This window comes from Pleurodeles waltl, chromosome 3_1 (assembly GCF_031143425.1).
Source record: "Pleurodeles waltl isolate 20211129_DDA chromosome 3_1, aPleWal1.hap1.20221129, whole genome shotgun sequence".
Lineage (NCBI taxonomy): Eukaryota > Metazoa > Chordata > Amphibia > Caudata > Salamandridae > Pleurodeles > Pleurodeles waltl.
Genome location: NC_090440.1, coordinates 238,162,256 through 238,187,277, shown reverse-complemented (window position 1 = coordinate 238,187,277; position 25,022 = coordinate 238,162,256). Strand labels below are relative to the sequence as shown.

Genomic DNA, 25,022 nt, shown 5'->3' with positions numbered 1-25,022 from the left:
CTAAAGAGTTCTCCTGCCTCTGAGAAGAAAGATGCCACCATCAGGCCCTCACTGTCTCTTATAGTTCCTTTGCTGGCTGCCCCCTCTACTTCAGTGTTTTACTCTGCTCCTCCAGTCCACTTGCGACCCCTTGCTCACACCCATAGACAGTAAGAATAGTGTCCTGTCTGTTACACACGTGTGGTGCTCCATTACAGGGGTCTTGTTATGCATATTCTGCTTGTCGCACCCTGCTAGTGCCACAAGCCCCCGCCATTGTGTGTCTTCTTTAGCCCAAGCTTTGAACTCCGATTTAGGCACTCAAATAATGTGACCCCTAGATGGCAATAGGTTGCCAGGTCCCCCACTTCTAGCCCTACCCTCCCCTACTACCAGTACATTGAGGGCTAGACCCTTCTCTCCACAAACCCCACAGAGCAGCAGAGTGTTACAAGCTTATCTGCATATGTGGAACCTGAGTCCTTGAGTGATGACTGTACCCCTTGACACCCCAAGCATCCTCCACCCTCACTTGGATTGTCAGCCACCGGTTGGCTGCAGCTTATGAAGCAGGTGTGCCATCAGAGAAGCGGACCATGTGACCTGTGAACAGACTGGGCCATTTCAGTCATAGTGTGTCTGACACACGGGCTGTTAATTTGACTTGAGAGAGCCTGACCTTTGATTACTTCGCACTGTCCCCAGCTAGTGCTAAATACAAAAGAGGCCTATGTACTGGAAGCTGCCCTCACCATCCAGATATGGCTTCTGAGAAACCATCCTGGCAACTACTTTTCTCTAAGGTGGTAACACAAAAAAGATCTGACCCTTAAAGAAATCACTGTAGTGGGGCAAAGACCAGAGACAAAGGACACAAAAATATACCATTTCACTGCAGACATGAAATCAATTCAGTCTGACATCGGGTCCTTCCAAGACCAGGTGTAACATGCTGACAAACGACTGACCACACTCCAAGCCTGGATAGAGCACGCCACCTCCTGGTACTCCGAGGTCTGACACCCACTGGAACAAGGTTATTGATTTAGAGGATTGAAGCCACTGAAATAATGTATGTTTTTACAGTTTCCCCGAAAAAGTGGAATGTGCTGATATTAAGGGCTTCCTGTGCGACCTGAGCTTAACCTTTTCGCCGCCCTTACAGATGCAGCGAGCAGACTGAATGCGTCTTTACAGAGTTGACATATGAGGAAAAGCCAGACCCATCATAGCTTGCTTCTTATGTGTCGTAAAAGCTAGCTAGATACTTGTTGGGGCTCGCAAACATGGTCAGTAGAATTACAAATGGCACAAGATTCAAGTTACAGCCGACTTCTCCAGGGACACCTTCGGAAAACAGAGAGCGTTTTTATGGCTATGACCTACGGTGCCAAAATGAGACATTAAAGTGACAAGGATATGGATCATGCTCAATGGTAAATCCAAAGACTTTGTTTGGATGGACTGCAAAATGTGAATATGGGCACAGTAGCTCCACCTCCTCCAGCGGATACATACAATTTCCTGGACGACCCAAGGCTGCAATGCCCAGGCATACAAAGCTGTCGGGGAAACCCCGCAGAACAAAGGCCGTAACAAGTCCAGTGCGCCACTGAAGGCTGGTTTGAAATTGGACAGAAACAACCCTTAGGAATCTCATCCTATGTTAGCTGATGAGTACCTGCAAGTCAAATCTGTACTGTTAAATATGTTATATGATTTTTCCCTGCCAGCTTCTAGATGCTGGCCTTTTTTCCTGAGTAATTGCCAATGACTCACTCGAGTCTTAGACAGGCTTCGTCTCCACACTACAGAATGAGAACCGATGGCAAACCTATGCTCAGCAATGCCATATCTTCTCCCCCAAGAGTAAGTCACAATGGTCCATTCTTACCCTGCCTTGTCTCTGTTATTATCGTAATCCTCTGTATAAACTCCGATGTAGCAGTAGCCACCATGGAAGTACACGCTCTGGGTCTGGTTACCCCTCTGGGCCCCCATGCACTCGGGACCTCGGAGGTTTAGACCAGTTGACTAAAGTTAAATACACCTTTGGAAAGACACTCGTTTTCCTTCCTATCTCCCTTCCACTGTCCTTGCCCCCATCACCCCATTGGTGACTGTCTTCCCTTACAAGATCCACACTACACCATCTTTTGCCGAGACAGTGCGTAACCCCTAACCAATCTTGCCCCACGCCCTGGTCACCACAGGACTATTATAGGCTAGTGCAGATACATACATGCCAGTAATAGGGTTCTCTACCTCTCCTTTCTATTTTCATTACAACTAGATCATAACCTAGTGTTGTTCACCCTCTCAGCATCATCTCATTCCATCCACTGAATTCAAACATTACATCCAATACTTTAATCGTTCTGTCATGGAACATTAATTGTCATAACATATTATATTAAGCTCAAGAAGAATAACACCTATGTAGCTTCCAAACATGCTGAAATCCCACTATTACAAGAAACCCACCTTACACAGGTTGAAGCAGAAACATTGGAAAGGGACTGGATGGGAAACATTATACATAATAGCCAGTCATCCCAGGCAGATTCTAATGGGAGCTCTATACCTCGGAACTGCAGAGTGGCCAGTCTTCTGTACAAGATGCTCCCATGCATGGTGGTGCAAACTTGAACTGACCTCGAAGACCCTTACTATCTCTGCATCTGTAACAGAGTGGTGAGTGTAGGTTCGATATGTGCTCCAATCGAGGCTAAAACACCATTCCTCATTCTATTTACCTGCATCATTGCAGACTTGGGTACCACAGTTATGACTATTGTAGGTGATTGGAATTTGATTCTTGAGGCCACAGTGGACCTGACCGGTGTGGTAGATGTGGCACCCAATGCAAGGCTATTACGAGCGATATCCAACTGACCACAGCCTCTTGGACGCCTGGCGGCAGTACCACCCATCCAATAGACTGTAATTGAACCCTGGCCAGTCTGTATTTACTTTTAATCTCACAGCCAACAACTATATTGGTTCTAGACTGTTGGATTCTGAAAAGCCAATCTCTGAAGCAGGTCTGTTACTAACCGACATGGGGCTGGCTAAACTGATCCGCGAACCAAGGAGTCTAAATACCTCCCATTATAAAATGCCCATTAGGAAGGAGCTCCTCGAGGCACATGTTGAGAGATACCTAGATCATAACATAGGGTTAGTAATGTCAGCACAGACACTGTGCGACGTCTAAAACCACCATTACGGGACACCTCTTGAGAAGCTATCAACAGTAAGTGCAAGGTTATATAACAGACCTCCCCTGCAGCAGACATCAAGAGAGAAGACGTTTGTATGCCATTCACCCTTCTGTTACCAGTAGGTGCCAACTCAAAAAAGCAGAAAGACAACTTAACACTCTCTACACTTCTAAAGCGGATACACCATCCACGGCCTTAAGGCTCGCCATTATGAACAGGGTGAAAAAGCAGGTATATTACTCTCATCACAGCTCAGATAGTGGGAATGGAAGACAGCTATTACAGCCTCTAGAACTCGGGCAGGACAGGTAGCTAGACACCCGCAGGCGATTGCAGCTGAATTTGCTGTGTACTGCAGGGAACTGTACACTCCAGAGATAACCACAGATGAAGTCCAGATTAGAACATTTTTCAACAGCACAGGTTTACTATGCCTCAGTGAGAAAGGCAGATCACTATTAAAGGATGAGATCACTAAAGAGATAGCACAAGCTATATCTAATGTGCCTTATGATAAAGCCGCTGGAGAAGCCGACTTCGTTGCAGAATTTTATAAATGGACCAAGGCTCTAGTAAATGATGCCTTACATACCACCTATAAGGAGGCGGAACAGACGGACAGGTAACAAACCGATAATACCAACATTCTACAAGCAAATGGGTTTGTCCCCAGGAGGACATCCCGGAATCATTTACACACACATACCCATTTATTATGATTTTTTAAATATCTTCCAGGTGATGGGATGGCCTTATTGCTTGACTGTCTCTCGCTCCCACAGCTCAAGTGAACTTTGGAGGCTCTTTGTGAGATCCCTTCTTAGTAAATGGGGGAGGCAGGATGCTCATGTTCAAGATACAAAACAATGTGGCGATCTATCTCCAGATCTGGGCACCATTCCTGGACGCTGATACCTAAAGTGAGGTGATGTCTCATGACATATATGGGCCAAGCACAGTGTATATGTGGTGTGTTGTGGCATTACTGTGCTGTCACAATTGTAGCAGTGACCATATACTGTTAGTGTGATCTAAAACAGGCCGAATCTGTGTTGGCATTCGACCTCTGGGAGAGTATATTGCACTATACTTTGAACTATACATTGTGAGTTGTCTAAAGCATACAGTAGTGTATGCCGGTGATATATCTACATTACTGTGCATCCCTAGCCCTTCCGGCACACCCCACCAGAATTAGCCTTTTACTGTGCAGCATCCTTTGCTAGTGGTCTTATAATGCTACAGATGATATAGACCATTATGTATTATAGAGCGTATGGCCTTCTTTTTGTTTGTCATTCAGTTCACATTGTTTTAATAAAAAACAAATTCCAGCCAATCAGGAAACAGCTCCTGAAGCACTCTTGCCCTCAAGTACCACCATACCTACGTACATATCTAATCTCCCCAAGTCTCCCTGAGCTCTGCTCAGTATTTCTTCTTTACTGCAACTACTGTCAACTTTTTACCTTTTTAGTCCACTTTATTGGAAGCATCTCTGGTAGTACGTTTACTAGGTGCATTTTCTGACGAAAAGGAGATTAGCCAGCTCACACAAGGTCTTTTCAGCCTTGTGGATCATGAGGTAGGCTCAGACTATATTCTGAGGACGGACACAAAGAATGCCTTTATTGCTTCCATCCTCATCATGTTCCTAAGGACTGCACACACTGCCATACTTTCTCTACGAAAACTGTTGGAGAAGCCAGGCTCCTACTCTGGCTCCAGAAGAAAACGTCCAAGGAGCAGACTGCAACAGAAAATGGTTAGGGACCTTTAGCTCCTCTCTCGTCATAAAAAGGCTGGCAAGGAGTGATCCAGAAAGAGATTAATCTCCGGAACCTCCAAGAAAGGTTCGTAAAGATCACAATAAAGGACCTGCGGAGAAAAGCCCTGCCGTAAAAATACAGAACCAGAGGAAAAAAGGGGCATTCTTCTACCTCTGCATACCAGAGGGGATCAGATCTGAGCTTTCTTTGCCTAAGATAACATCTGAAGCAAGAACAGTATTGATAGAACCCCTTGTAGATGAAGCAAACTTTTACAAAGAGGTTGCCAATGGGACCACCAACAGGAGGGATCACGATAGCTACACTGCCAATGGTAATAATGACGATGACAGTACCTTCATCAAGCACATCGCCAACCATGACACAGACAACACTGTTGACGACCATCTCATTTACAGAGAAGGTAATTACATAGACAACAGAGACATTGACAGCTTTGATGACTGATCCATTAAAATTCTTTCGGAACCGCAAGCATTCTGGTCCCTATTATGCCCGAGCAACCCTCACCCACTAGGGTATCTCCTCTACCACCTGGACACCTTCTGGAAGTTGAAAAGTCTGATGATGTTGACCCCTTCAGACGGCATATAATCCAACCCAACTCTGTGTCAAGTGCCAGCACATTGATGACGAGTACTTCTCTTTGAAAAGTGATTTCACCTTTAAGGATCATCCAGAACAATAGAGGCTTTTGTGGATCATGAAGCCTATGAACCTTGTTGTTGGACCTGGCCCTTTGTGCAGGGTCACCCCCAGACATTTCCCTTTACCATCCACTTTTTGCTGAGTTTGTTTTTACTTTCACTAGGACTCTGCTTACTTTACTACTGCTTGTTCTCTCGCCCTTAAACACAGTAACATTGACTTATACCCAATTAGCATATTTAATTTACTTGTAAGTTCCTAGTAAAGTGCCACTGCCTGTATCCAGGGCCTGTAAATTAAATGATACTAGTGGGCCTGTAGCACTGGTTGTACCACCCACTTAATTAGCCCTTTAAGCAGGTCTCAGGTCTGCCATTGCACCTGTGTGTGCAGTTTTTAAACTGTCATGTTGACCCCGAAAAGTAAACCAGTCGCCAGGCCCAAACATTTCTTTTTAATACATATAGGTCACCCTTAGGGTAGATCCTGGACAGCCCAGAGGGCAGCGTGCAGTGTATTTAAAAAGTAGGACATGTACTTTAAAGTTTTACACGTCTTGGTATCGAAAAACTCCTAGATTTGTTTCTTTACTACTGCAAGGCCTACATCTCCCATCGGATAACATTGAAGTTACCTTATTACATAAGTGTAATTTCCAAATATGAATAGCTAAACAGTTTGTGTTTTGTGTCTCTTGAGTCACAATATGCAATCCTAAGTTATGGTGAAGTCTGATTGTAAATTGCTGTTCTGAAAATGCCAGTTTTAGAAAGTTGGCATTTTCTTGCCTTACCCATTAGTGCCTGCAGTATGCCTCTAGGTCATATTACTGGATGACAGTTGGGTGTTGTGTATTCCTCCTCGACAACCATACACAGTGGGGCGTTTAGGTGTGACTGGATTGGCCATCACTGGCAGGATGGGTGGGAGAAGCTGAGACCAGCCCAACTTACAGGAGAAAAGGTTGTGTCTGGTCTCCACACAGAGGGCTGCATACCACCTGTAGTTAGTCTGGAGCCAGGGCCAGCAAAGCAGGTCATCTGTGCATTTCAAAGATATGCCCCGAGAAGCTTCCCCACACTTCAAAGGCGAGAGAGTGAGAGTGTGTGTGTGTGTGTGAGTGAGAGTGTGTGTGAGTGAGAGTGTGTGTGAGTGAGAGTGTGTGTGAGTGAGAGTGTGTGTGAGTGAGAGTGTGTGTGAGTGAGAGTGTGTGTGAGTGAGAGTGTGTGTGAGTGAGAGTGTGTGTGAGTGAGAGTGTGTGTGAGTGAGAGTGTGTGTGAGTGAGAGTGTGTGTGAGTGAGAGTGTGTGTGAGTGAGAGTGTGTGTGAGTGAGAGTGTGTGTGAGTGAGAGTGTGTGTGAGTGAGAGTGTGTGTGAGTGAGAGTGTGTGTGAGTGAGAGTGTGTGTGAGTGAGAGTGTGTGTGAGTGAGAGTGTGTGTGAGTGAGAGTGTGTGTGAGTGAGAGTGTGTGTGAGTGAGAGTGTGTGTGTGTGAGAGTGTGTGTGTGAGAGTGTGTGTGTGAGAGTGTGTGTGTGAGAGTGTGTGTGTGAGAGTGTGTGTGTGAGAGTGTGTGTGTGAGAGTGTGTGTGTGTGAGAGTGTGTGTGTGTGAGAGTGTGTGTGTGTGAGAGTGTGTGTGAGTGAGAGTGTGTGTGTGTGAGAGTGTGTGTGTGTGAGAGTGTGTGTGAGTGAGAGTGTGTGTGAGTGTGTGTGAGAAAAAAAAACTTTAAAAAAAAAACTGCTGCCCTACTGTGATGACCTTGCAACTTCATCTTGAACCCAGGACACCAGAGTGACTGCATGGGTTAGCCTGCTGGATGCCTGATCTAAGCCTAAGGGACATAAAAGGCTTCCTAACATCCTGGACCCAGCTGCAGTGAGTTCCTGACCCCCAAGTAGTGCTTTTCAGGTCCTGGACCCTTGGTGTTGCCACAAGGGAGCTAACTTCAAACTTTTGGGCTGTTCATAACTGCGAATGGCTGTTCACTCGGTGATCTCACCGATCGCACTTTGTGCTCCAGCATCAACCTCTAGCAGGGGAATGCAAAACTCCAGTAACATCCGTACAAAACACCATCCAGCTCTTCACACTTCTCCAGCAGTTTCCCACAATGCTTTCCCAGCTCTTCGTGGCCCCATTCAACGGAAATGGGACTTTCGGTACAAAGTTGAGACGGTAAACTTCAGCGGACCTATCTTGGTGGTTGTATCCAACCTGCTGTCCATTGCAGTCTGCCTGAAAGTATGACTTTGACCCATTCCCGCGGGACCACATATCCTGAGTTGGCCTTTTGTGCTTTTTGGCGCTACTTTCACTAAAGCCTTTAAAAATTCATATCGCCTATTCTACAATTGGATTTTTGTTGTTTTGGTTTTGTTTTATTTAATAATGTTTGCTCTATTTTTCTAAAGTGGTGTGGGATCTTTTTGTGGTGTATTTTCACTGTGTTACTTTTTGAAGTGTTGCACAAATACTTTACACATTGCCTCTAAGTTAAGGCTGCCTGCTCTGTGCCAAGCTACCCGAGGGTTGCACTGGTTAATTTAGGGTTTGCGTGTGACTTCACCCTGAGAGGCATTGTAGTTGCTGATTGACCAGGGTTCACGCCCCAGTCAACCAACAACCCAATTTCTTACACTTATGATGAACCAAAAGGTCAAGAGCAAATGATGCAAATACCCATTGCTCTAGTCACAGATTTCACCAAATGTTGCTGGAGATTTCCAGAGTCTGGTGAACCAACTCCACAACCAACTCCAGTTTCTAGACCTACTGTTTCACCACATACTCGTCATCTGGGTCTATCATTTGGAAGTTCTATATCACATATGATGCAAGCACCATGGCACAGAACCCTTCAGCCCATTACTGTCTATGATGACTACACTGACAAGGAGGAACCACTAGAGGATGGGATAACCCAAGACCAACCAACAGATTTTCGGTCAGACTGGGATGACTACGTGGCACCATTATGAGCCCTGCCTACTTCACAAACAGGTAACTACCCTCCTCATGATAGAAAGTATTCATGTCCTTCAAGAGAGAATAAAAAAAATGTAACCTCCCCATGCCAATACATAAGTCCTATTGCTTCCTTTAGACTTCAAGGCGCTAGCTTGGAACTCAATAAAGGCCATATCAATTGTGGCCTACAGATGGTTGGAGGGCCTAAAATTGAGGAACAATCCAGCAGCACTTGCCTTATAATGAGCACATTTACATTCATACCAATATCCTCAGCTGCATTGTGACCGTCCACAATACCTGCAACAACAGTATAAGCAGCAGCTGACTCAAGACAATCCCAATGTAAAAAAAGACAAATCAGCTGGAGGACAAGAATCCTCCAGGCGTCAGTGACACCATCTTGGCACCAATTACATTTAACACCCAGGCAGGTGGGTGGAAGGCTCTCCAGTTGTTTAGACAACTGGGAGAGTATTCTATCAGATCGATAGGTGTTGAATCTTATTCAATACAGACTCACCCTAGATAGAAAACGCCTTCTTGAGCTCCATCTCGGAGAAGGTCACATCAACAGCATTGTTTGGTAAAAGTGGAGATTATTTCACTCCTAAGGAAGGAGGTCAAGAAAGGCAAAATTCTAGATCTTGACAAGCAGTCATCCTGGATGGTTACACTGCTGGAAATACTGCAATTGTTCAACCTTTAAACCAGGTCAATCTTATAACGTCGGTAGACCTCCAGGACTTCTAGTTTCATACCCCAGTTCACCCAAAACATTGAAAGCATCTCAGGTTCAAGATGGCCAGATGTCATAACCAATTCAAAGTTTCACCTGTTGGTGTTGAGTCTTCTCCGAGAATCTTTATATAATGCGTAGCCCCAGCTGCAGCTCATTTGAGGAGAGATTCTCGTATTTGAAAGACCTGCTTCTCAAGGGTCCTTTGTTTCAGAATGTACAAACATTGACAAAAGCATGCCTTCACTTACTAATTGATTTAGGTTTGGCCTTTAAACAGGGAGCAAGCTTGTCTTCAACCTAGCAAAAGAATAACACTTCGAGTGATCCTGGATATAGTCTCATGCAAAACCTTCCCCACAAAGTAAATGATACCAAGGACAAAAAAATAGCAAATTCCTTTTTGGAAACAGTCAGTTTCGGATTGCATATACAGATCATTGGTAGAAATTATGTTTTCAATGCTCTCATCCCCAACTTTCTCCTACGAATGAGGTAAATTCAGGAGATTAGGCGAGTAATGGATTCAAAGCCAATTTTATGTCGAGGACAGCTTACAGATCACTCCCAGAATGAAATCTGACATGCTTTGGTGGATACAGAGGTTGCTCACATTAACCTGAATTTGTGTTGACCAAGGCACATCTCTAGCTGGGTAGGGAGCTCATCTACTAGAAGTCCACAGGGAATGGCCAGCCAAATAATCCAGGCTACATATTAACCTGTTGTCACTAAGGATGATGGCCCTGTTGCCAATGTTTTATTTAAACAAGCTAGTAGGTACAAGGTCTTGCCTCTTATCAACAGATGCTCAAAAGATGTGGAAGTGCGTTTTGCATCACTAGATAAACTTGAAGGTGGAGCAAATTCCTAGAATTAATAATCAGTGGGAAAAATCTATAAGTATGACTAGACTACTATAGACTGTCAAGAATGGGAATTAGGACCAGCATGAACTCAGTGTTATCTCCCAAGCCTGGAGAACCACTGTCATAAACTTGTTTGTGAAACCTCACACTCACAAGCATAGATTTTTTTTTTTTTAACCAGCAAATACTCTGGCTGCATGGTGGGGTAATGCTTTCCAATAGCCTGGACAGGAATATTCGATTTTCCCCTCTTCCTCTAATTCCTAAATTATTGAAAAAGATGAAAGGAAAAGCAGGTTTCATTATTTTTGTAGCTCTAAATTGGTCAAAGACAGTTTTGGTTAACAGAGATGCTTCTCCTATCACAACAAAAAGGCATTCAGTTTAGATCAGATCAATAATGACCAAATTATTCATCCGATGGCCTAGCAGGCTAATAAAGGAGCTCTTTAAAGGCCTTTTTAAAACTTTTCTTCAGATTAGGAAGCTGCCTATCCCTTGACAATTAAGTGCAGTCCTCTCACACCTAATGGGGAGTCCTTTTGATCCTTTTCGTAAAGCAGATTTAAAATGCTTATCCTGGAAGATGGCTCTAGCTTTAACTTCTATTAGGAGGATCAGTAAAATTCAGGCTTTCACAGTAAGAGAACCATACTTACAATTTACAGAGTCATAATAATAAGAGACCCTCATTTCATTCCAAAGGTTCCAGTGGACTTCCACCTTAGCAAGCCACTTCTTAAAACCTTTTTCCGAAATCCTCCTATTGCAATGTAGAGAGAGCACTTCATATTGTTGATGTCAAATGGTGTCTTAAATTCTATCTACATAGAAACTAAAACTTTCAGAAAGTCTGATCAACTTATAATAGCTTTTGATCCTCCAAGGAGGAGACAGGCACTTTCTCAGTGGAGTTCTATGGCTATAGTTTTCTGCCATCAAAAGGCCGGAAGTCCTTTCGATGGCAAAGTGAGAGCCCATCCCAACAGTGGAGTTTCTACGTCTGCTGCTCTATTTGCTAGTGTTCCACAACTAGATATATGTGGAGCCACCACGTGGAGTACCAGGCATATGTTCACACATCATTATTGCCTGGATGCCACGGTTAACAATAATGCTGCAGTTGATCATTTCAATGAGGTTAGCTACTCTCAGTATTTTAAGGCTTACTTTTGTTGCATGTTTCCCACCTCCATTATGGATGTTGACGAATTAATAACTGCTTGCTTTGGAGATTCAAGCATGTTAATGTATGAAAGATTCCGTTCTAGAGAAAAAATAACTTACTTGCACACTGTGTTTCTCCAGTATTGATATATTTCATAGATTTCATGGAATCCACCCTCCTCCACCATAGGAGTTCATTTCACATGGAATCTTCCCTTCTCCATGATGGCAGCTCACCTCATTTGTACCTCATTTATTTTAACTGTACATTCATACTGAGGAATCTGAGGTATGGTGGCTCTTGAGGGGAGGAGTGAGATAAATGGCTGCTTCTTGATTGCTGGAGTTCGGTTCTTTTATTAAAATGAAGTGAATTGGTTAGCAGTGTCACTTGTTAATTTGTGCTGTGCAATGTATTTCTTTATATTACTTATCATAATTATCCATGGGACTCCCACCTCGATGACGAGGAAGATTCAAGCATGTGAATCTATGAAAGGTGTCAATACTGGAGAACCACGGTGTATAGGAAAGAAATGACGTTCGTGCACAGGAATGAAACGAAGCCAGTGCAGAGATGCACAGTGCTGCCTAATGGCAGCTGAGGACATTTCCAAGTACATTTCCAGATCCAGTCTGGCTCCTGGGGGCCATTCTAGACTTGAGAAATGTTAGGGAATTCACCACAGAAAGCGCTACCAAAGTTAAGTAACTTGTTAATTGGTAATTACTTGTTAATGACAACATATTAACATCCACATGTGCAACGGCAAAGCACTTAACGAAAAAATGCAGTACACAAAATACTAATCTACACTTCCACATTAGGAGCAGGATCCTTCACCTGAGTACTAAACACTCCGTTTACTTACACATCATAAAGCAAACTATAGTCTGGAGTTAAATGTAAAAAGAAATTGTATAAAAAAAATCTGAAATATTACATTTAGTAAAGGTATCCTTTGAAACATAAGAAGGGAACTTCAGGTAATGCTTCAAATTTTACCTTGATACACACTTGTAGCCTACTACCTTGCCTTTATTCTTGATGTAGGGGATCACTGGATGTTTCCTGTGGCGTTTTCTAAATTGTTACTATGCATTTGTATTTATAGACATTAACGGTGCAGCATAACTAGTGACTGGATGGTTGCATTGTGGCGTTAAATTTAATGTGAGATAAAATATATATCCCACAATGCTCTCTACCTTCAGTTTCAGTCAGGAACACCAAAGAAAGAGTCATAATCTGTTATTGAGGTTGCTGTTTTGTTTTCAGAAATATTTTGTCCTTGATAATAAATGCACACAATAACAGAACTGCATATTAAATGTTTTTCCTGCATGTTGTGATGTTTCTTCATCTTGCTGGTACTACATAGGGCAGGTAAAGTATTAAGTCAAACGTCCAGTATGTAATGTGCTTGCTACTTTTATGCTTCCAGGCCGCCTTTGACCAACGCATGAAAGCGTGGCAACGCTGGCAGGATGCCCAGACTATGTTGCAGAAGAAGAGAGAGACTGAAGCCAGACTACTGTGGGCTAATAAACCTGAGAAGCTGCAGCAAGCCAAGGAAGAGATTGCAGAGGTATGGTGTCTGGACTAAGGAGGAGAAAGGACCTTATTAAGACATTCCTGCTAATATTCCAGCACACAACCTTGTGTTTGCTATCATAATTGAATCTATATGAGCTCAGGTTATATATTTCCTGATAAGGAGTCGTATTAAGTGTTCTTTGAGAGGCCTTAATTTAAGCAAACTACCACATCACAATGATTAGTTTGAAGCATTTATTAAATGGATTCAGACTAGGATGTTCTAAATTCACAGAGCAACTGGATTCCTGCCTTTGCACATGGCAGATAGATCAATTATTTATCTCTGCACTGCGATTTAAAATATAGCACTGCCAATTTAAATAACTCGAAGTGCACAAGTGTAATGTCTTGTCATTGTGCACCTATAAATGTGAGTATTAGGGAATGAGTCTCTGTCCTTCAGTAACAAGGGATTGTGACCAATTAAATAAAACCTTCTACCCTCACATGAGGTGCCCATTGTAGAAATATGATCCACTTCCCCAAAACACAAGGACTTCACCCTAATGAACTTCTAAACATATGCAATAACACTCCACCATCAAATCAACAATAAGGCCCTTCCTAAAATGCCACCTATACTACTCCAGATTGTCAGCAGAATACTGTACTGCATTGTCAGTCATTAACAAAGACCTCCTACTGATATTATTTGTGAATCAGATTTGTAGAAAGTAACACTGCAACTAAATATCAATCTACTTGTCCTCAATGACTTCGACTTCTCAAACAAACAGTTGGATAGAGAAAAGAGAACATGAGTAGTAGTAGTCATCTATAGAAACTCATTTCAACTTTAATGCCTTCCATTTGACGAAAAGATCTCTTTCTGGTGCTTTGAAGTAGGAATTAACGCACTGAGCACAAATTCCACTGAAATATACACCACCTAACGCTCACCAGGGAACATTAGAGCATTCATGGAACAATAATCTCCTTTGACAACAGACAAAGCATTATCGTCAGACAGCATCACCTTAGGAGACATCAGTCTAAACTGGGCAACCCAAAGGGCATTTCACCTCCCCTCCTCAAAATCATAGACTCTCTTAAATTTTATTAGCCCTACACACGGGGAAGGATCCAGTCTTGATCTGATAGGAAAGGGTAGTTCCATGATATCGAAACTATCCATATTTGTTGACTGTTCCGATCACCCCTTTTCTTTCTCGTTCATTGCATTTAAAATGCTTACAGAGTGCCAAATAAAGCAATTGTAGTATTAGATCAGACCAGTGTTTATTTAAGCTGGTGGGGTCCACCACACTTAGGGGACCAGCTTTTATTTTTCGGCATCAGATATTTACCCAGCGCAAGAGAGGAAAACCTCACTGATCGGAAAGGAGGAAGAAAAAGATGGTAAAACAGTCACCAAGGGAGAAAGCAGGAACCTACAAGAGTGAGGTGAAGGGGCAGGAGTGTCATTGGTGGATTAAAGAGATATGAGGTACATTTAAGACAACGCAGCCTTCGTTGGCTGTGTTATTGGGTGCACCAGCGTTTAACTTCCGGCACTCTTTCATTTACAAATTAAGCACTGGATCAGAGACCATAAACAGCTGAACTTATCTACATGAGCAGAGAGGGCTTGTTAAACATAATAAAAGATGCCCTGTTAAGGTTTTAAAGACAGAAGTCTAAGGATTCTGCGCAACAGTTTTCTGTAGAGCTGAAATGCTAGAGAAATAAACTTGAGCAGCCACTCCCAGTCTTCTGTTGCTAGATGAAGTCTTCTCAGGTACTAGTAAGTTTGGGTACCCACATTTTCTTAATGTGGGCAAGTGGGTCCTTCATTGCTACTCTCATCGCTTACTCTATTTGGTGGGGTGACTGGGCAGAAATGTTCTGCCCCGTGAAGTCGATCCCTGGGTGGTTGTATGGGTTTACAGGTATTTCTAATTTCTTGCTCTCAACAGGTTTACTAATAAGTGTCTGGCAGCAATATTTTCAAAGCTAAGACCTCCTTCATTAGATATCATTTTGGCCAAGCACAAACCTGTCCTTTAAACTGTATAACCCGGTGAAACAGCACACTAAACATTCCCCCATTAATGGATCTCAATAATTCAGTAATTCAAAGGATGTGAACAATCCTGAATTTTGGTAAGGAGATTTGGAAGACTACAAGATTAGACTCTCTAACTCTGCGGGACAAGGACAGTTCTTAGTACACTCCTAAGCTAAAAACAATGTAATTCTGAAATAGGCTACGAACTGCAGATTCCTCAGCTTTTTAATATTCCCCAGGCGTCAGACTGGATCTGGAAGCTTTAGAATAGTACCGCTGCACGCCGGAGTGTGGCACATTGTGCCTCTGCACTGATGCCATCTCACTCCACAAATAACTTGCAGGCCTATATAGGTACCACTCCCATGTACTAACATCAGTTCCTTTTTGCTCACACCATCAGATGCGGATTTGGAACTCCCTTCATGTTTCTGAGATATTGTACCTCAAATTACTTCATTGTGTAAAGGATGTCCCGCCTAAAAACTCTATAGGTACTGTGGCAAACAAATGTCTGTGACCGATCTCCACCAGTATGCTTGTGGTGTGTGGGTGCGAGCCACGACTCCAAGGCCTACACTAATTGTGTGTCAGTGAACATGAAGACCATCAGGGAATGCAAGGCCAAACTCTGTCTCCAAGCATAAGAAGACTGTGTCGAGGATGCTGCAAGTTGCGGCCCGTGTCAAGGGTTCGTTCCTGGTCTTGTTCCCATTCTTGGAGTCATCAGAGCGGTCTTTGTTGCACTCCAAGCCTTCAAGTAAATCTAAAAAGAAGCCAAGAAATCACAGTGGGATTCCGCTCCCTCCAACCACTTGCATTTGCCTGAGCATGCACGTGGGAGGCACCACTCTTATTAACCTCACTCCTGAAGGCAGTCTGCTTTAGAGCCAATCGTGCAACTCATGCTGACATAACTCGCGTATCCAGGGCAGAATGCCATTTCGCTTTTGATCGAAAAGTTCCTCACAGGCCTCCTTTGGGATTCAGTGGTGCCAGTCCTTTCAGGTGTGCTTGACTACCTTCACCCTGTCCTAGCACAAGTAATTCAGGGCGGTCGTGATGCGGCCAATGTCCTGATTCGTTGTGGCTTGGACACCTCTGATTCCTTTGGGCGAGCTCCAGTGTTGCCATTTGTTGCCATGCGTGGCTGCGATCAGCTGGTTTCTCTGGCAACGTCCAGTCCTCCCTGATGGACATGTCCTTTGATGGGATGCTACTGTTCAGGACAAGACAGATTCCACTCTCGAGCAATTAAAAGAGAGCAGGAACACCACTTGCTAGCTTGGCCTGTCCGCCCGTCCTCACCATCTGCACCAGTTCCAACATTCCTTTCAAGGTTTTGGACAAGGCACCCCTTACTGCCAGCCAGTCCAACCCAGCAATTTTGCTTTGCGGCAGCAGTGCCCAACGCTTACGTGGTCATGGTCAGTGTTGCCGCCCAGTACACACTTCCTGCAGCCCACCTTCCAAACCTCTGCGCTTGACAAAGCACAGCCACCGGATGGGAGAGAAAATCAAGCTATTCTTTCCAGGTTGGCAGGTGGGTCCTGCAGGGAGTGTCCTCTCCCATTCATTTCTTCCCCACCACATCTTCCACGGGGTGTAGAGAGAGTTCCAGTACCAGAAACAGGGCATTGTTGGTACACCTTTTACTTTCTGGACAGAAAAGAGAAATTGAAGATGCTCGTCCTATCTCGAATTTTAACTACCCTCGTGTCCAAGTCTATAGACTGTACTACACTGGGATCCTGCTAATCTGGACCTCAGTGCCTGTGCTCTGTCCTCTAAATTTGGTTACATGGTAACTTTTACACCCCACATTTGGCATACTGGTGTGCCCATTTGTCAATAGTATATGGTACTTGAGTACCCAGGGCATTGGTACACCAGGGGTCTCCCATGGGCTGCACCATGTATTATGCCACCAATGGAAGCCCATGCAAACTGTGTCTACAGGCCTGCCCTTGGAGCCTGCGTGAAATGGTACATGCACCTTTCACTTTAGATCTAAGGCGTGCCTTCTAGTGCGATCACTGCACTTGGACACTGTAAGTCACCGTTATGGTAGGCCCTTCAGCCCAAGGGTAGTGTGCATGGTCCTGGGTGATAAGCAGAGGTGCCCCTACAAACCTCAGACTCCATTCCCTGGGCTTTGTAAGTGCGAGGAAGCCATTTTAAGGTATGTAGTGGATACTGGTCAACACAAGTAGTCCACATACATAATGGCTTCACCGAACCTAAGCATGTTTGTTATCAGACATGTCTGAATCATACAACTACACAGATTCCACTGTTAGTTGCATGATCCCATGTACTCTGGGGGGGTCCTTATAGGACCCCTCAGATCTGCCTGTACAGCCTTACAGGGTCTGCATGCCAGACCGTGCTGCTGCAGACCCTATACACTGTTCTGCCATCCTGCTGCTGAGCCTAACTCAAGCAGGGGAAGGCAGAACAAAGGGTTTCCTGTAGGAGGGAGTTGTGACCTCCTCTCGATTGAAACTAGGTGTCTCTCGGCTGGAGTGGCCTCTCAGGTCCACTAGACTGCTTTGAATGGCACACTTGGTGCCCTCCTTGCATAAACCGGTTTGCACCAGTGCATGAACCCCCAATTCCTGCTCTGGAACAAAACCACACACAGGACAGGGGAGTGACCACCCCCTGTCCAGCTCATCCGCTCGGGAGGTGCACAGAGCTCTGCCAGGAGGCCACTTGATTCTGACATCTTGAAAATAAGATGTGCCGAGGCCCCTGGGAGCATCTGACTGGTTAGGTCAGGTGGGTGACATCCCTGGCCCCCTCTGATAGGTGGGTCACTGTAGATAGTGTCCAACCCCCTGTTAGGGTAATTAAGGGCTCCTCTGAGAGTGGGTCTCCAGATTCGTTGATCAAAACTCTACAAAGGCTGTCTGCCTTAAGAACTGAAACAAGACTGTATCCAGTTGGGAGAGCTCCCACTGCAACATTGTTTCTCCTGCTCCTGCAAGATTTCTGCAACATCCATAGCTGTGCATCCTCCAGGGTCACAAGGACTCTGTTTGCAGCAAGAAGGAATCTCCCTTAGAGTGAAGGAGTCACTCCCCTGCATCTGCAGGCGCCTTAAGACGACGACGACAACAACAACTGACTGGTGGATCATGCTGTCCCACGGACATCGAAAGGCTCTGCAACACAGGTGGTGGCTCTGTGGTCTTCTCTGGGTCCTACTTGTCTTCTGGCCAACTTGGGAGACCATAGGTACTTGCTGCAGCCACTGGAATGGAACCCCTGTTCACCGCAATGGTTGCTCTTACCAAGGCTTGTTGATTCTTCCTCTAAGAGCTCTTAAAGCTCCAAGAAGCCCCAGCCTCCAGCACTCTGCAGCTCCAAGTTCAGCTTCCACTCTGCAACTCCTGCGGCGTGGATCTCCTGCTTTGTTGTGCTGCTATACCCTCCCTGCGACTCCCTGTGCCTGCTGCCAGTGGGTCACTCGTGGGGGCTTCAATGATTTCTGCTGGCTCTCCTGCATGCTGAGGGCCAGCCCCGACTCTCACCCAAGGACCTTGCTGGGCCCCAAAAACCTGCACAGTTCTCTGCAATGTAACTTGAGTTTTCCAATGCTTGTTGGTGGTCCTGCTAACCGCTGACTCTCCTGCAATCCGGTGACTGACATGGGACAGCTCGTGGGCAACTCCAAGGATCTTCCTGCATCTCCTGGAGCAGGACTTTTCTTAACCTTCCTGCAGGAACTTCACCATTAGAAGGGTGGGCCTTGCCTGCCTGCACAGCCTGGAAATCTCTGAGTGGTCTGCACACTGTACCCTTCTTTTTCAGGTTCTTCTTGTCCGAAATTCACCTTTTGGTTCCACTGACTTGGTCCACGGGTCGCAACTTCAGCTGGACGAACGACGAAAGATTCCGATGTCACTTCACACTAATGCACCTTGGTTCCCTGGTGTAGGCCCTCTAGTTTCCTGGGTATCCACGAGTGGGGGCACTATCCAACCTTCCTTGTGTCAACTGGTTTTCTCGGGGTCCTCTGGGAAGGGTCCTGAATATTCCAACCACTATGTTCCTCTGTTAGCCTACAGAACACCCAGCTCGACAACAATTCTACACCCGGGCGCATGTTGGACTTCTGATACTTAACTCTGGTAATTCCTTACTCCCCTGCTATTGGGATTCTAACACACTTAGCTTGGTTGGGCACCTCTGTTATACCACTTTCTTAGTATATGGTTTGCCCCCACAATTGGGCTTCACGTATTCCTATGCATTTACTTTTGTTTCTAAGTATATATTTTGTGTGTAGATATCTCCAGGTGGCGAAATACCAACGTAGTACTAGTGTTATAATAAAGAATACTTTATTTTTGTAACACTTGGTGTGGTTCTTTCTTGTGTGAACATCACTTACTGACGTCATTGCAGTGCCGGTCTGATGAGGAGCAATTCCGATGATGAAGCATGACATCCTTCTGGATGTGTGAGGTTTTTTGCTCCTAGATTTTAGGACCCTCTTCTTGTATCCTTTCTCTCCTTCTAGCTGGAACAGTTTATTATATTTTTTGACGTATCTATCGGGAGGATATACACTGGACCATAACTCCTCCCTATCCCCTTGTTTATTGGTCATCACTTACTGACTACTGTGGTACTGTAAGTGCTTTACACTCCTTAATAAGCCGGAGTTGATCTCCACAGCCACCCCTAGAGAGATTTGGTTATCTTGGCATCAAAACACTATCACTAAGGGTTGCCTGGGCACAATATAGGGTGCTACACCATAGGTGTAAACTAGAAACTGAGCCAGCCTCCTACACTTGGTTCCGTTTGATCACCATCTCCGCAAATGCACAATGTCAGTACTTCTGCATGTTGGAGTTCCCATGGCATCTCTCGATCGGAGACACATTGCACTTCCACTGGAACTTGGGACACCTGTATTCCTTTCTGCCAATACCACTCCCTTCTCGGGTTATCAAGAAGATCAGGACAGTCCAGGCCCAAGCCATCCTAGTGGCTCCAGATTTGTCATGGAGAGTATGGTATCCAGAACTCCTGAACTTGAGCATGTGTCCCCCCAATCAGGTTGCTCCTCCGTGAGGTCCTGCTGTTGCAGCAGTAGGGCAGGTTTCTGCACCCAAGCCTTCACAATCTTCACCCTCATGCTTGGAGATTGAGTGGCCACACCTTCAACATTCCTCTGGTGATGATTGTCATCTTGGCAGCCAGGCGTCCCTCAACAAAAGCTGTAAACACCTGTCGTTGGGAGACCTTTGTGGCTTGGAGTGGCACACAACATATTGACCCCCCTACCCCCTCTCCAAGCCTAGTTATGTGATGTTCAGGTTGTTCTGTCTCATGCCCTACAAGGCTTTGCTTTGGGTACGGTTAAGGGTTGTCTCTCAGTCTTCTTACGGTTGCAAGATGAGTCATCATTGTTTAAGTCAGTAGTTGTGATGCGTTTTCTGAAAGGGCTCCAGCGTATGTTTGCTGCTTCTCCCTTTGGCATGCTCCAGTGTGACCTTAATTTAGTCCTGACTTATCTGATGTGCACTCTGTTCGAGCCCCAACACAGCTATCCCTTACAGATCCTTGCAATTAAGACTGTGTTGCTTGTTGCCATCATCTTGGCACTGCGAATGAGTGAGCTTCAAACTCTTTGTGTCAGTCCACCATACACTACAGTCTTCCAGACTCTGGCTTCCTTCCAGCCGAAAGCTGTGATGCCATTCCACGTCAGTCAACCAACAACCTCCAGGCATACTATGCCCAGCCTCACCCCTGTAAGGAGGGGAAGGAGGAAATACTCCATTGCTTTGACCCCAAGAGAGTGCTGAGCTTTTACATAGATCGTACCAAAGAACATTAGGTTAGAGGTCAGCACTTTGTGGTGTTCTCTGGCGTGAAAAAAGGCAAAGCAGTGCAGATGAAACCCATCTCTTATTGGATCATGCTCTGCATAAAGATCTTCCCACAAAGTATCCATAAAGTATACAGTGTCGACATTAGACTTAATTATGCAATTAAAGTTGTCAATGTACACTGTTAACAAAGATTATCACAGTTCAGATCTTCTACCCCAGAGTTAGATTCCATGTAGTGAAGTTCTTTCTACTGGCTTTAGCACAGTATGATAACAGTTAGCCACCCTTAAAGGCCTATTGCCTTTAGTAATAAGTTGAGCCTACTGCCTTTGTCATAACGTTTCATAATGTTATCATTGTCATCATAACCATCTCAGGCCACCTGTATTCAGATGAAGCTTTTCCTCAAGACAAAATGTGCAACCTAAGTACCCTTTTTCAATGTAAGCATATACCTACTGCCGAATCAATGTCACAGTAAGAGGAAGCTCACCATGTGGTTAGAGCCTAAGTCATCCCTAAAAGCTGAGTGTGAATCTCCCAGATCTTGCTCCTCTAGGGCATGGTAGGCTATGCAGCTCAGTACTATCACCAACTCCATTTAATGTGTATGTACCACCTTCTGCTACAATGTTGAAACAATGAAGCATATCCTACCATCTCTGTGCTGATCTTGCTTTCTTGCCTCAAAGGTTTCCCGTCCTGAAGATATTAGTTTGGGTCACATGTTTGGGAAATATTCAGTCCTGGATGGTTTTCCACCACCCTCAGCTAAAACCTGAAATATAAAATGAACAATTATTTCCTAATCTTCCCTCCAGAGAGCTCTTTCCCAGTACAATTGTGCCTTAGCTAATTTAACATATTAGATTGCAACCCTAAGATAATCAAATGTACAAATTCACTTGGCTTGAGAGTACACAGAAATGTAATAACTAAGACTGCTCAATGCCAACTAAAACTCATGAGGAATCAAACCCTACTAACTCGCATAGGCCCTCAAAACATTGGCTCCATCTCTAATCTTATCTCGACTTGCTTATAGAAGAGCTCTGCTGTCCGGAATTCCTGAACTTCACTTGGCTCCTCTAAATGCAAGAAAGAGAAATGTTATCAAAGTTGCCTCCATAAACTGCAAAATCATGCAGCTTGGTTCCCTGAGATGCCTTTCTCAAGGTGCGACTGCTCCATGCAAAGTGCTGAATCTGTGCTTCTAGAACCACTAAGGGTTTAGAAACCATTAAAATTCTCCCTTTGTCAAAAACACCCTAAAATCTAATTTGATCACCCCAAATTACAAACTAATCCATTCTTCAAAAAAAGATATGAACACCTTTTTTGTTTTCTCAAATTATAATCACTTTGTGCGAGATAATCTCAAAACCTGGTCTTTAATCTCAGATTAGAACGTGGAAATCATAAACTAACTATTGTTCTGTGACTGCTGCTTGCCCCATTATGTTCACCAAAGATGTAACAATAAAATGTATTTTCTCACTTATTTTTGATTTTGAAATGTACCGAAATCTTTGACTTGTATAAAATATATTACACTGCATAAATAATAAATTGTCATTTCAGAAGTACTACAGTGATAGTCACTTTTCTAGGCTTCAGACTCATGCTAACATGATTGTCATGAAGGAACTTTTATTGAAAATTAGTAATTGGAAGACATTTGTCTTTCAATACTTGCAAATAGTGATTGGCACATTGTTTATTAATTACTTTTTTTAAGTGCCTGAAGAAAAAAATTGTATATTAGTTCTGTGCTGGCATAATAATCTGATCAGTAAATCTTATTTTTATAAATTTTCTCACCTCCTCTTTAGTGGGAGTCTCGTGTTACACAGTATGAAAGAGACTTTGAGCGGATTTCTTCAACTGTCCGAAAAGAGGTGACGCGGTTTGAGGTAAAGTAGATTAAGAATTCCTCCATGTTATTTCTCATAGTACCGGCCTAGGGTCTGTAGCTTGTGAAGTTCAATCATCATTTGGCGTGCTAGATGTAGGAAGTTGGGTCTGTATATACTATTTCAAAGTAAGAAATAGTGTGCACAGAGTCCAAGGGTTCTCCTTAGAGGTAAGATAGTGGCAAAATTAGATAATTCGAATACTCTATTTTGTGGTAGTGTGGTCGTGCAGTAGGCTTATCAGAGGGTAGTGTTAAGCATTTGTTGTACACACACAGACAATAAATGAGGAACACACACTCAAAGACTTACTCCAGGCCAATAGGTTTTTATATAGAAAAATATATTTTCTTAGTTTATTTTAAGAACCACAGGTTCAAGATTTGCCGTAAACACTTTAAATGCAAGGTACTTCACTTAGATACTTTAGGAACTTTGAATAAAAGCAATATCATATACAGTCTTTGTAAAAATGGCAATAAGCTATTTTCGAAGTGGATACAGTGCAAAAATCAACAGTTCCTGGGGGAGGTAAGTAAAGGTTAGATTAGGAGGTAAGTAAAACACTGACAAGTCTCAGTCCTGGGGCATAGGCAGCCCACCGTTAGGGGTTCAAGGCAACCCCAAAGTTACCACACTAGCCGCTCAGGGCCGGTCAGGTGCAGAGGTCAAAGAGGTGCCCAAAACACATAGGCCCCTATGGAGAACAGGGGTGCTCTGGTTCCAGTCTGCCAGCAGGTAAGTACCTGCGTCCTCGGGGGCAAACCAGGGGCCTTTTGTAGAGCACTTGGGGGGGTGACATAAGTAGGCACACAAAACACACCCTCAGCGGCACAGGGGCGGATGGGTGCACTGAAAAGTAGGCATCGGGTTTTATATTGGTTTCAATGGAGGGACCAGGGGATCACTCTAGCGGTGCAGGCAGGCACAGGGGGGTGGCTTCTCTGGACAGCCACCACCTGGGCTAGGCAGAGGGTCGCCTGGGGGTCACTCCTGCGCTGAGGTTCGGTTCCTTCAGGTCCTGGGTGCTGCGGGTGCAGTGCGGGTTCCAGGCGTCGGGTCCCTTGTTACAGGCAGTCCCGGTCAGGGAGAGCCTCTGAATTCTCTCTGCAGGCATCGCTGTGAGGGTTCAGGGGGGTCGTCTCTTGCTACTCTCGGGCTCACAGTCGCTGGGGAGTCCTCCCTGTGGTGTTTGTTGTCTGGATCTCGAGCCGGGGGCGTCGGGTGCAGAGTGGGAAGTCTCACACTTCCGGCGGGAAACTTGAAGTCTTTGAAAGTTGCTTCTTTGTTGCAAAGAAGTAGCTGGTTTTGAGCAGGGCCACTGCTCACGGGAGTTTCTTGGTCCTTTAGTCCAGGGCAGTCCCCTGAGGCTTCAGAGGTCGCTGGTCCCTGTCGGATATGTCGCTGGTTGCAGGTTTTCGAAGTTGGAGACAGGCCGGTAGGGCTGGGGCCAAAGCAGTTGTCGTCTACCTCCTTCTCTGCAGGCTTGTAGGTCAGCAGTCATTCTTGTTTCTTCAGGTTGCAGGAATCTGATTTCCTGGGATCTGGGGTGCCCCTAAATACTGAATTTAGGGGTGTGTTTAGGCCTGGGAGGGCAGTAGCCAATGGCTACTGTCCTTGAAGGTGGCTACACCCTCTTTGTGCTGCCTCCCTGAGGGGAGGGGAGAACATCCCTATTCCTATTGGGGGAATCCTCCAAACTCAAGATGGAGGATTTCTAAAGGAAGGGGTCTCCTCAGCTCTGGACACCTTAGGGGCTGTCCTGACTGGTGGGTGACTCCTCCTTGTTTTTCTCATTCTCTCCTCCAGCCTTGCCGCCAAAAGTGGAGGCAGTGGCCGGAGGGGCGGGCATCTCCACTTGCTGGGATGCCCTGGGGCGCTGTTACAAAAGGGGTGAGCCGCCAGATATTACAGTTCCTGCAGGGGGAGGTGAGAAGTACCTCCACCCAGTACAGGCTTTGTTCCTGGCCACAGAGTGATAAAAGTACTCTCCCCATGTGGCCAGCAACATGTCTGGTGTGTGGCAGGCTGGCAGAAACTGGTCAGCCTACACTAGACACCAAAAAAGACTGAAATATCAAGATCTACGGCTTGAGGAAATCAATATGGCTGTAAAAATCCGTGGTTGGAAAGAATATATGTCCAAAACAAGGTGGACGGGTCCAATAATATATGGCCAGTCACCAACAGTATACGGATTTTTACGGCCATATTGATTTCCTCAAGCCGTAGATCTTGATATTTCAGTCTTTTTTGGTTCTTCAGAACC

The 25,022-nt window shown here is 44.8% G+C and overlaps 1 protein-coding gene across 1 annotated transcript in view; it reads left to right on the top strand.

Annotated features, from left to right (window-relative positions):
* SNX1 (sorting nexin 1) overlaps nt 1–25,022 on the top strand; it is a 470,987-nt gene that overhangs the window by 395,925 nt on the left and 50,040 nt on the right. Inside the window, exons 12-13 of the mRNA XM_069222309.1 lie at nt 12,826–12,969; nt 22,673–22,753. Of these exons, the coding sequence (XP_069078410.1) occupies nt 12,826–12,969; nt 22,673–22,753 (225 nt within the window). The remainder of the gene's footprint in view (nt 1–12,825; nt 12,970–22,672; nt 22,754–25,022) is intronic.